At 43.3% G+C, this 12857-nt stretch overlaps 1 protein-coding gene across 2 annotated transcripts in view; it reads right to left on the bottom strand.

Moving 5' to 3' along the window:
* LOC145344462 (tetraspanin-32-like) overlaps positions 1-12857 on the bottom strand; it is a 73990-nt gene that overhangs the window by 27277 nt on the left and 33856 nt on the right. For both annotated transcript variants that reach the window (XM_080191606.1, XM_080191607.1), the window contains exon 4: positions 11521-11595. In XM_080191606.1, the coding sequence (XP_080047732.1) occupies positions 11521-11595 (75 nt within the window). The remainder of the gene's footprint in view (positions 1-11520; positions 11596-12857) is intronic.

Genomic DNA, 12857 nt, shown 5'->3' with positions numbered 1-12857 from the left:
CTTTATGGAGGAGCTGCAGTTCAATTGGGTTCAATTAACTGAAGCAGGGTTTGTAGAATTCCTTTAAGGTTGATGGTGATGCAGGATGATGAGGTTGTTACGCAGAGACTTGGTCCGCTCAGCTGATGATGGCAATAATCTGCCAGAGAAAACAGGCTTTGATGGGGTTTCGACTTGATGCAGGCTGTTGGACAGCCTGGGGTCTTGCTGTGATATTTGCAGACTGGATGTTGAACAGCAGACTGAGTTTTGAGTCCAGAAATGTAATATTAAAACTTTCCAAAGGTCAGAAGCTTGGTTCATATGATATTTCTCATTAATAGGTCGGTTGCAGGTTAACAAGCAGATTCTATGCTTCTGGTCAAAATCAATTGTTCACCTTAGGAGGTAGATGGTTACTGTTATTGCCTCTGCGGGTATAACAAGTTTTAATGGCTCTTTCTTTGTTGTTGGACCAGTTTTGAGGGCCAAACCATTTGCTTGTCCTTGGTTTTATTGACTGTAATGTGTCCTCACAACATGAGGTGTGAGATGACGGTTGAGTTCTTGTCTTGTAATAGCTGTTTCCAGAAGCTGTTGCCAACTTGTGAAGCATGTGACCTGAAGCAACCATCGTTTGGCTCAGCAAAGTCCACATTTTAAATAAGCAAAAAAGATTATGTTTGATTTAAACAGTTAATGGTCTCTTTCATGTTGTAAGAACATGACACACCCTTCCAAGTTATTATCTCAAAGGGTATTATCATAAAGCCTCTACTACTTAGATGTTCGCCTACGTTTGCAGTTTTATCTGCTCTGGTTTGCTCCCCGTTATTGGGGTAGAGTCCTCTGCACAATATAGGACAGTGCTTCCCAGACTGTTTTCAATGTGGCAATATAACATTTCTAGACTCAAAACTCAGTCTACTGTTTGACATCGAGTCTGCAAATATCACAGCAAGACTCCAGGCTGACCAACAGCCTGCATCAACTCGAAACCTCATCAAAGCCTGTTTGGTAGATTATTGCCATCATCTGCTGAGCGAACCAAGTCTCTGTGTACCAACCTCATCTTAAACACTTCAAAATTAATGTGATTCCAGATACAACAAAACAAAACAGCAGTAAAATAGCATAGTAACATTCCGTATATAGTGAAAGTTTGCATATGAAAATCTGTATCTTTAAAGTACTTTGTAAAAATGTCCCTTTCGGAACCCAAGTAGGTTTCAGCCAACGTCTCCATATTTCCTGATGACAGAAGACTCTCCCACAACATCCAAGTGTACTGTGATCAGACCCTCATGCCCACCACATGCACATAGCCAAAACACAGATACTTGTCTTCCAAACTCCCTCACACAACCACTCACTCACCAGCCTCCTGCCTCTTCCCTTCCCACTTTTGTTTAGTCACTGGTGCCCGCAAAGCAGCATCAGCATCCTGGAGTAAGGAGCCTGTGAAACAGGCAGACAGGAGTAGAAGCACAGTAAAGTTTGAAGCCACCACTAACTTTGGCTCGGCCACATGACCTTCTGGTTTTTCCCAGGCTAAGTCAGTGACTGTGTTACACTTGCTTTCCTCTACCTGCGCCAAGTCAACACACATGAACCTTGTGAGTACAGCTGAACTTACTGTTCAAGGCCACTTTGGGCTCATTGTCTGCCCCTTGCTATTCAATGACATTGATTTACTATGTCCAGGGTTGGTCTGTTGATTTGGAGTAGGTAACCTCCTCTCCACAGTCATCATTGTTATCTTGGAAGAAGGACAGCCTGCAACCCCAAATGCAACCTCACAGTTTGGGAATGCCTGAAGTAGGGACTCTACTCCCTTAGCCCCTTTATCTGCTTCTTTCGTTCACTTAATTTAAGGGTAGTTAAAACCCCCCATGATTATTAAGCTGTCTTGACTTTATTCATTTCCTTAATTTGTATCTACCTTCCTTCATCAATATTCCACTTGTTGGTAACCTCCATTAGTCTAATTGATCCTTTCTTTTTTTTGTCTATCCACATAAATTCTATTTCTTGCTGACTGTTGTGTCACATTTCTCTGCTCCCATTGTATTATCCAGAATAAGTTCAGCTACCCCACCTCTCCTTCCTCCCAGTCAGTCGCTTTGAAGTATGTTCTACCTTGCAATGTTTAATTTCCAGTCCTGATATTTCTGTAGCCTTGTCACAGTAATCTCAAGAATATTGAGTTTCTTGCAACCTAGAATTACTGCCAGTCCCCTGTTTTATTATGGATACCATCTGCATTGCTGTACAGACAGCATAACTCATTTTTATTGCAGTTTCTCTCATGCTATTTTTAACCATATTTTAACACTTCTGTTCTACAACTCCATTTGTTCCTTAGAAATTTATGATCTTCCTTAATGTAGTCTGTTCTGTGTTGTTCTGTCTCCTTTACAGTTAGGCTTTTCTCATTTTTTGAAGACAGGATGCAGGGAAGGTTCTACTAGTTTAAAGCGTTTTCCACCTCCCTATTTACCCTTTTCTCCCAGGCCGTGAAACCCAGAAATATGCATTTTCCTCAGGTCCTGCTAAATTTAATGGCAGAACCGCGTCACATTTTTGGATTCTATTTCCCAGCCACCGTCAGCCAGCTTGAGAAGCTATGAAGCTGTCAGGAAGGTAGCGCTATGGCAACAGACCACATCCTGTGAGCAGAGCGGAGGGAGAGGAAGCAGGAGAAAGAGAATGGGGGACTAGGAAATCAATAGGTGAGGCTTTGAAGAGGGAGAGAGAGAGAGAGAGAGAGAGTGGGGTAGTGGTGGAGAAGATCATGGGGTTGTCGAGAGAGATCAGGACAGAGAGGTGAAAATGAAGACCATTTATGGCCATGGTTGATTGGGGGTGGGGGGAAGGGGGGTGAGGTAGAACGAGGAGAATGGGGGTTCCAGAAGAGCATAGGGTGGACAGATGGTGGGGGGAGGTTGGGGGGTTGGGGGGGGGGCAGTTGAAGTCCAGGATGAGACGGCTGGCTGTGGAGTATGTTGAGAGGGAACTCAGATCTGAGGGGTCCAATCACGGGGTAGTTTAACATGTTTGCTTGAAGAATAGAGGGAGGTATCTCCACTTCTCTTGGCCCACAAGCAGCGCTGGAAATTGAACTTATCTTTTGTATGCAACAGTCGCTTCCCTTCAACTATCAGCTTTCCCAAAGCCTGGCAAACTAGGCCGAACCAATGTTAAAGTTACAAATAGGAAATCAGAATATTTGAGGTGGAATAGAAGAGGTGAATTTACACTTTTGGGGGCCCTGCATTCTGCCTCTGTGCTGGGATCCTCTGTGCCGTCACAGGCCACCCCATAGTGACATGGCGCTCCACCCCTGGTTACATCAAGCTCCACCCTCCAGTGATATCAAGTCCCACACCAGAAAAAAATCAAGTCCTGCCCCAAGTGACATCATTGCCCTCCTGACCCCACCCACTCACACAATGCAAGCCACAAAAACACAGAAAAATTCACAAATCACTGCTTCACTACTTTTCAACTTACAAAAACAAGCCTGTAGTTGGTTAATTGAAATTCAAGCTTTCCTGTTGTCAGCATGACGGTAGAGATGGTCAATGTTTTGAACCATGTGTCTTGAGGTGAGCAAACATGGAACTGGTCGATGAGCAACAAGATGGATAAATCCAGTGCAGGAGCAAATAATCAAGTGGAGTGCAGTGAGTCCAAGTCCAATATCTATTGCTTTGTGTTGGCAGGATTTTGTTCTTTACCAAAAAAGACTTTCTGAAGGCATGTATTATAGGTGATGATGGTTACTCATGTTTGTGTATGACAACCATGATATCTGAACAGGAAATAGTGATCCCGTTTGAAAAACAGAATTTAAACAAGGGGATATGGAAGAGGGATATACTTTTGAATTTTTCATCAGTTGTTTGGAATCCACAGCAATTTGCATAGATTTTCTTAACAAAATCATCAAAAATATCATCATGGACAAAATCTTGTCAGAATGCAATTCCATTCGTCAGTATTGCTGAACTTGTCAAATCTTCTGGACTCTTCATATTTCGCAGATAATTTTTCACTCTTTGCACTACAGAGAAAGGATGTTCACCAGGAACATTTGTGACAAGTATTGTTAAGAATAATTTCAGAATGGTTTCCATATTTGTCTGCAAACCATCATGTATAAGTCTGTACAAAACTGTTGGTGTTCTCGAAGCCAAGAGCTCATCATTATCAATGAAATGAATGAATTGTTTCACTTTATCTTCAAAAAGATTTGTGTCCTCCTGGTAGAATTCAGTTAATTTCTTACAGCAGTGGCTCTTAGCATTTTGTCCAAACTTCTGTCAAAAATTATGGAAAATAATTGAACGAGCTTCTTCAGAGATTCACTTCTATTCTGCAATTGCACCGTTATTGTGTCATAAGTAACATTGACAATCTCAATGATGATCTTCTCTTTCCCTTTTAAAGTGATTCCATTGTCTCTAGTTTCATCAACTTCTTGCATTTGTACACTTCTCATCATCAGAGGGACCTATATTCTTTGTTAATGTTACTGCCTCTCCTTCCACTGAGATGTAATAATTTTGAACTTCCATGACAAAACTCTAACTGAAGCTAACAATTGTGAAGTATTCAATAAAATTGTATCAATATTTTGTAACAATTTGCTGACAGCATTGATTTGATCTGATTTATTATTATCATTATGCAGTAGTATACAGTGAAAAGTATTGTTTCTTGTGTGCTATACAAACAAAGCATACCACACACAGAGAAGGAAAGGAGAGGGTGCAGAATGGAATATTACACTCATAGCAAGGGTGTTGAGAAAGAGCAACTTAATATGAGGTAGGTCCATTCAAAAATCTGACAGCAGTGGAGAAGAAGGTGTTCTTGAGTTGGGTTGGTATGTGCCCTCAGACTTTTGTATCTTTTTCCTGACAGAAGAAGGTGGGAAAGAGTATGCTGGGGTGTGTGGGGTCTTTGATTACGCTGGCTGCTTTTCTGAGGTAGGGGTAAGTGTAGGCAGAATCAATGAATGGGAGGTTGGTTTGCATGATGGACTGAGCTTCATTGATGAGCTTTTGCAGTTTCCTGTGGTCGTGGACAGAATAGAAGTCATACCAAGCTGTGATACACCCAGAAAGAATGCTTTCTATGGTGCATCTGCAAAAGTTGGTGAGAGTCTTAGTGGACATGCCAAATTTTCCCAGCGTCCTGAGAAAGTAGAGACCTTGGTGGGCTTCCTTAACTATAGCATTGTCGTGGAGAGACCAGGACAGGTTGTTGGTGATCTGGACGCCTGGAAACTTCAAGTTGTTGACTATTTCCACTTTGATTGTATCTTGATTTCATTGATCCTTTGAAGTAAATGTTGTTGGAATATATTGCAATCATGCTTGGAGCAGGCACAGGGCCAACATTTAACAGTCCAAAGAATTTGTGATACCAAAAGGTCTGCTTGTGCAGATGCTGCTTTGGCTTTGAAACCGAACTTTGCTGACATAAAGAATGCTCATCAGGCACAGCCACATTAAATTCAGTGAGATCAAAGAAGCAAGATCCTTATCAGAGAAGTTTGAAAGGCATGATAGTTTTTACTGTTTTGTGGAACTGTTTTGGCCACAATATCTTCCAGGTGGGTTTCTTCCTTCACTTCAGCTGCAGGAGAATGAGCTTGAGCAGTATCTTGTAGTTCCATTCCCATTTCAGAGTCCAGTTCTTCTTGTTCATGAATTTCTTGTTTAACATTTTCAGGCGATGTGCTCTCTCCAGAAATCAGCAAGTCAAAGCCATCAGATAATTTACCTTTACATTTGGCAGATGAGAGTGAAAATGCAGTTTGTGCAATGCTCAATACTTCTAACTTTCTAAAGTAAATGTCATTCTTTTGTCTTACCTTTAATTTTCTGCACTTTTAACTGACCTGACCTGACCTGACCTCACCTTGCCTTCATCCTTAGTTCATCCTCCTCGGCCCTGCTGGCCTGGTCAAGTTGCCCACTGCTCCCCTTGGTGATCACTAGTTCTTCCTTGGCCTTGATTGATAGTGTTTTGCTTCATATTGACTGAGCTTTCTTGATTTTAACTAATATGAATTTTCTGAAGGAGTTCACATTGCCCCTGCCCACTCGACAAGCTCGCTGTTGTATTGGCTCACTGGCCACCTGCCAAGGTATGGCCTCAGCCTCACTCTGATTTACCCAGCACTCCTCAGCCTGGCTAGGGTTCAAGTTGCCCCTCACTTGATGACCTCGCTGTTCTGCTGGCTCACTGGCTGCCCACCTGGCTTGTTGGCTTCCACATCTCATCCTGGACTCATAATCCATGCTGGCCAACTCGCCCTGCTGTTCCTCTTGCTGACAACCGGCACTTCCTCAGTCCTCACGCCTCACCTGTGCTGGACAACAACCTTGGAAAATGTGCTCACTTACTTGCTGGCTGTCTCACCTGCTGCCTGACCTGACCTGACCTCACCTTGCCTTCATCCTTAGTTCATCCTCCTCGGCCCTGCTGGCCTGGTCAAGTTGCCCCCTTCTCCCCTTGGTGATCACTAGTTCTTCCTCGGCCTTGCCATTGCACCTTTGCTCAACAACAATTGGGAAATGTGCTGGCTCACTCACTAGCCTCACCTGCTCCTGGCTGGCCTCCTCACCTTGTTCTCGGTTCAATGCCCACCAGCCCTCTCAGTTTTACCACTGGCCTGATCGAGTCACCCTGCTGCTTTCCTCGGTGACATATGGTGTCTCATGCTCAGCCCTTGCACCTGAGGCAAGCTCGTTGTTGTCTCAGTCTCCCCTGGCCCTGGTCAGAAATTGGCAGCTCTGGCAAGGGGAAAGAGAGTCATCCCACTGCTTCCCTTGACAACTGAAGGCCAATGTCTGCCCTCTCACTTGGCCCTTGCAAGCTCGCACATCCCAAGATAAGCTCATGACCTTGCTGTTGGCTCAAGCTGGCTATCCAGCCTCCTTGGCCCTGGTTTCAAAGCCTGGGCTGCTACTGTTTGAAATAATAGTTTTGGAGATCCCATTGCTGCTGCTCTCTCCAAACAAAGTCACCAAACAATCTTGCAGTGTCTTCCCACGCTAGTGAGTCTCCACCAATCAGAACCTGATGTAGTTGAACATTGGCTGCTGATAGGCTCATTTGTATTTCTTGAATCATCAGCACATTCTGAGCTGTCAGGCTCTGATTGGTGCCCCAGAGCCAATGGCCAGCATGGGCCTCCATCCCATTCCACCAGTGGGAACAGGAGTAGGCTGTGTGAGGATGAACCACGCACGCACACTGTCTCAAACCTCTTGGAATAAAAGTGAATCACACCTTTTGCGTTCCTAATAGCTTGTTGCACCTGCATCCTAACTTTCAATGACTTGTGAACAAGGGGACCTACGTCTGTTTGGACATCAACACTTACCAATCTCTCACCATTTAAAAAATACTCTACATTTCTGTTTTTCCCACCAATGTCAATACCTTCATATTTTCTTCACATTATATTCCATCTGCCATGTTCTTATCCACTCATGTAGCCTGTCTAAATTACCTTGAAGGCTCTTTGCATCCTCCTCACAACTCTCATTCCCAGCATGCTTCAACTTTAAAATATTTTATTTGGTACCCACATCCAAATCATTGCTATAGATTGTGAACAGCTGGGGTCCAAGCACCGAACCTTGGATAACCCATTAGTCACAGCCCTGCAAACCTAGAAATGACCTCTTTATTCCTAAGCTGTTTTCTTTCCATTAACTAATTCTGAATCCATGCTAGTATATTACCCTATGTGTCCTAATTTTCTACAATAATCTTTGGTGTAGGACTTTATCAAAAGCCTTTTGGAAATCCAAATGCACTGCAGCCACTGGTTTCCCCCTTGTCTATTCTGTTAGTTTGTCAAACGTGACTTCCCATAAATCCACGTTGACTCTGCCTAATCTATCATTATTTTCTAACTGAACAGTAATCACCATGGGAGGGATTTTCTGACCTTCCCGCAGTCTGTTTCTCACGGCACGCCATTTGCTGATGGTGGCAGGATCTTCTGGGCCTGCCGCTGTCAGTAGGATTTCCCATGATCAGGAAACCCGCAATGGGGGTGCACCATCGACAGGGCCAGAAGATCGTGTCTGTGTGAACAGCCAGAAAATTCCAGCTATTGTTTATAATAGTCTCACTTTTCCCCTGCTACTGATGTCAGGCTAACAGGGCTGTAGTTCCCTGTTTTCTTTCTAACTCTTCTCTTAAACAGTGGCGTCACACTTGCTACCTTCCGATCCGTAAGAACTTTTGCAGAATCTATAAAAATTGGGAAGATAACCACCAATGCATCCATTATCTCCACAGCCACCTCTTTCAATGCTCCAGGATGTAAATCATTAGGTCCAGGGGATTTACCAACTTTCTGAGCCATTAATTTCTCCAGTCCTACATTTTCACTGATACTAATTCCTTTCAGTTCTTCATTCTGGCTGGCCTGTTGGCTCCTTGGTATTTCTGGGAAGTTTTTTGTATCTTCTACCATGAAGGCCAATACAAAATATTTGTTTTAATTTCTCTTCCATTTTATTCTGCACCTTAAATTTCACTGTCTTCTTCCTCAATGGGCCCATATTTGTCTTGTTAATCTTTCCCTTTTTAGATACTTATTGAAGCTCTTTTACTTACGGAAGCTTTTGTAGTACATTTTTATCTTTTTCACTAGATTACTTTCATATTCTACTTTCCCTTTCTTTATCAATTTCTAGGCCCTCCTCTGAAATCTAAAATGCTCCCTGTCTTCAGGCTTAATATGTTTTTTGGCAACTTTATCAGCCTCGCTCTTTGATCTCATGCAATGTTTAACTTCTCTTATTAGCCATGGTTCGATTACTTTTCCTGTTGGGATTTAGTGCCACAAAGAAATGTAACTTTGTTATAAACCATGTATTAATCGCTTAAATGCTAGCCACTGCCTATCTATCTTCTAATATAATTTCCCAATCTACCACAGCCAACCTGCTCCTCATACTTCTGTAGTTTCCTTTGTTTAGGATTAAGATGCTAAGGGCAGAATTTTCCAGTAAGTGCACCCGTTACTGACCCCTGGGACAGGAAAGAATGGGGGCAAATGGGTATTTTTCTGGTTGGCGATCAGTGACTAGTGGTGCGCCTCAGGGATCAGTGTTGGGACCACAATTGTTTACAATTTACATAGATGATTTGGCATTGGGGGCCAAGTGTAGTGTGTCAAAATTCACAGATGACACTAAGATGAGTGACAGAGCAAAATGTGCAGTGGACGCTGAAAGTCTGCAAAGAGATATAGATAGCCAAAGTGAGTGGGCGAGGGTCTGGCAGATGGAGTACAATGATGGTAAATGTGAGGTCATCCATTTTGGTAGGAATAACAGCAAAATGGATTATTATTTAAATGGTAACAAAATGCAGCATGCAGCTGTGCAGAGGGACCTGGGAGTCCTTGTGCAAGAATCATAAAGAGTTGGTTTGTAGGTGCAGCAGATAATTAAGAAGGCAAATGGAACTTTGTCCTTCATTGCTAGAGGAATGGAGTTTAAAAACCGTGAGGTTATGTTGCAGTTGTACAGGGTGCTGGTGAGGGCACACCTGTGTACAGTTTTGGTCTCCTTACTTAAGAAAGGATATACTGGCATTGGATGGGGTGCAGAGGAGATTCACTAGGTTGATTCCAGAGTTGAAAGGTTTGGCTTATGAGGAGAGACTGAGTAGATTGGTGCTATACTCATTGGAATTCAGAAGAATGAGGGGAGATCTGATAGAAATATATAAGATTATGAAGGGAATAAATAAGATTGAAGCAGGGAAGTTGTTTCCACTGGCAAGTGAAACTAAAACTAGGGGGCATGGCCTCAAAATAAGGGGAAGCAGATTTAGAACTGAGTTGAGGAGGAACTTCTTCACACAAAGGGTTGTGAATCTGTGGAATTCCCTGCCCAGTGAAGCAGTTGAGGTTACCTCATTGAATGTTTTTAAGGCAAGGATAGATAAATTTTTGAACAGCAAAGGAATTAAGGGTAATGGTGAGCGGGCAGGTAAATGGATCTGAGTCCACGGAAAGATCAATCATGCTTTTATTGAATGGCAGAGCAGGCTCAAAGGGCCAGAGGGCCTACTCCTGCTCCTAGTTCTTATGTTCTTAACAGTGCCAGGGAGTGAGGGGGGCAGTACCAGGGGCAATATGAGGCTACCACCCAGGCATATCCTTCTCCCCACCCCAGGGGCTAAACTTACATGTGCACTTCCAGCAGGTTCTCTCTGGTTGATTCACGTTTTTCAAAAACAGATATAAACCTTGCCAATGTATGTCATGCTGGTGAGTCAGGAATTCCAAATGTGTGTGTGTGTGTGTGTGTGTGTGTGTGTGTTGGGGACAGGGGGAACACGAGCAAAGTGGGGAAACCATTTAATTATGTTATAATTTATTGACATAAGGTTCCTGACTTTTCTGGGCAGGAACCTCGTTATGTCACTGGGCCAGAGGTGGGGAAATCAAAAAAACAGATCTTGCTGGCAAGTTTCTTGTTCCCCAACTCTCACGAGATTTTGTGCTCACATCACCATTTGTTCTCACGGTGAACCTGGGCTCAAAACCACGGTGCTCATTCCGCATTAAAACTTTCAAGCTTAATGTAAAATTTCATTATACTCTAGTCACTCTACTCTTAGGTTCCTTTACAACAAAATTATTAAATAGCCTTTTCTCATTGCACAATACCAGGTGTAAAATAACCTATTTTCTAGTTGGTTCCTCAGTATGTTGTTCTAGAAGACCATTTTGTACTCATTCCAGGAATTTGTCCTTCATAGCATGAGTGCTAATTTGGTTTACCCAATCTATATGCAGATTGAAGTTCCCCATGGTTACTGCATTGCCCTTCATATACGCATGTCTCATTTCCTGATTTCCAGAACTTATGACTTCTGTTTGACAGCCTTCAAATATTTCCCGCCAAGATCAGCTGCCCCTCATTGTTTTTTAGCTCCACCCAAACTGATTCTACACCCGGCATCTTATCACCATTCACTCAGGCGGGATTTTCCTGTCCTGCCGCAACGAACGGAGATTTGGCTGGCCACCAAATTCTCCTATCTCACTGCATCAGGAGCATGGCATGAACGGCAGGTAAGGTCGCGCTCAACATCTTGATCTTCCTAATCCTTGCATTTGAGATTGTTTTACACCTTTACTTCTCACCCATTCTCTGGGGTTAAATTTGCCCTGAGTAAAGTTATTGTCTATTGTATCAAGCATTGAAGGGCACTTTTCACTGGTCCAGTGTAGCAGTGCTGCTTCTCCAGCATCACATCTGAGTGCAGTTACTAACTTATTGCTGAGCGTGGCCATCTTAAGGGCAATTTTGCATTGATGGAGGTTAACAAAACTACACTTCCCACTCAATAGAAGTATCACAGCTCCCAGTGCTATCTGTTCTCTATAACTAACTACAAGATCCATAATGTATATAATCTGTCACTTCTCCAATTTTTATTTAGATGAATAAATGTAATTGAATGCAGCTTTGGATTGTGACTCACCAGCTGCTTATAAGTAGATCTCCAATATGCCATCTGTACCACTCCACAAAACAGTAGGGCAAAACAGAACAGTACCTGCAGAGAGAGAAAATACCAAACTGAGAAACAGAATGATAGAATTTAGTTTGATTTGATTTATCATTGTCACATGTATTGGGATATAGTGAAAAGTATCGAAATTTGCTGATGACACCAAGATTGGGGGAAAGGCAAATTGTGCGGAGGGTGTGGAGAGTCTGCAGAAGGATCTAGATAGGCTGGGCGAATGGGCCAGGAAATGGCAAATGGAATTTAATGTTGGCAAGTGTGAGGTGGTCCACTTTGGTAGGAAGAATGGTAGGAAGGACTATTACTTACGTGGCGAAAAACTGCAGCAGGCAACGGTGCAGAGGGACCTCGGGGTCCTTGTGCATGAGTTGCAAAAACCCAGCTTGCAGGTGCAGCAGGTGGTCAGGAAGGCGAATGGGATGCTGGCCTTCATAGCGAGGGGGATTGAATATAAAAGTAGGGAGGTCTTGCTGCAGCTGTATAGGGCATTGGTGAGGCCGCAGCTGGAGTACTGTGTGCAGTTTTGGGCGCCGCACCTGCGCAAGGATATTTTGGCCCTGGAGGGAGTGCAGAGGAGGTTTACTGGGCTGATACCGGAGCTGAGGGGATTGAGCTATGAGGAGAGGCTGAATAAACTAGGCTTGTACTCGTTAGAGTTTAGAAGAATGAGGGGAGATCTCATTGAGACGTATAAGATGATGAATGGGATGGATAGGATAGAGGTGGAGAGACTCTTCCCGCTCAAAAAAGACAGTAGGACTAGGGGGCACAGCCTCAAGATAAAGGGGAGGCGGTTTAGAACGGAGTTGAGGAGGAACTTCTTCACTCAAAGGGTGGTGAATCTCTGGAATTCTCTGCCCGTTGAAGTGGTGGAGGCTGCCTCGCTAAATATTTTTAAGAAGCGGGTTGATGGGTTCTTGATAAGAGAGGGGATTAAGGGTTATGGAGAGAGGGCGGGAAAGTGGAACTGAGCCACGACAGATCAGCCATGATCTTATTGAATGGCGGGGCAGGCTCGAAGGGCTAGATGGCCTACTCCTGCTCCTATTTCTTATGTTCTTATGTTCTTATGTATTGTTTCTTGCACACTATGCTGACTAAACATACCGCTCATAGAGTATATAGGGGAGAAGGAAAAGAGAGGGTACAGAATATAGTGTTACAGTAATGGCTGGGGTATAGCAAAAGATCAGCTTAATATATGGTAGGTCCATTCAAAAAGACGCATCCATGGTATGAGGAGACTTCTGTGATAGATATGGTAGGATGTACAACCATCTGGAATATAA

This window comes from Carcharhinus amblyrhynchos, chromosome 6 (genome assembly GCF_965287045.1).
Source record: "Carcharhinus amblyrhynchos chromosome 6, sCarAmb.v2.hapA, whole genome shotgun sequence".
NCBI classification, from domain to species: Eukaryota; Metazoa; Chordata; class Chondrichthyes; order Carcharhiniformes; family Carcharhinidae; genus Carcharhinus; species Carcharhinus amblyrhynchos.
Note: the sequence above shows the minus strand (reverse complement) of the source record. Positions and strands in the feature narration are given on the sequence as shown.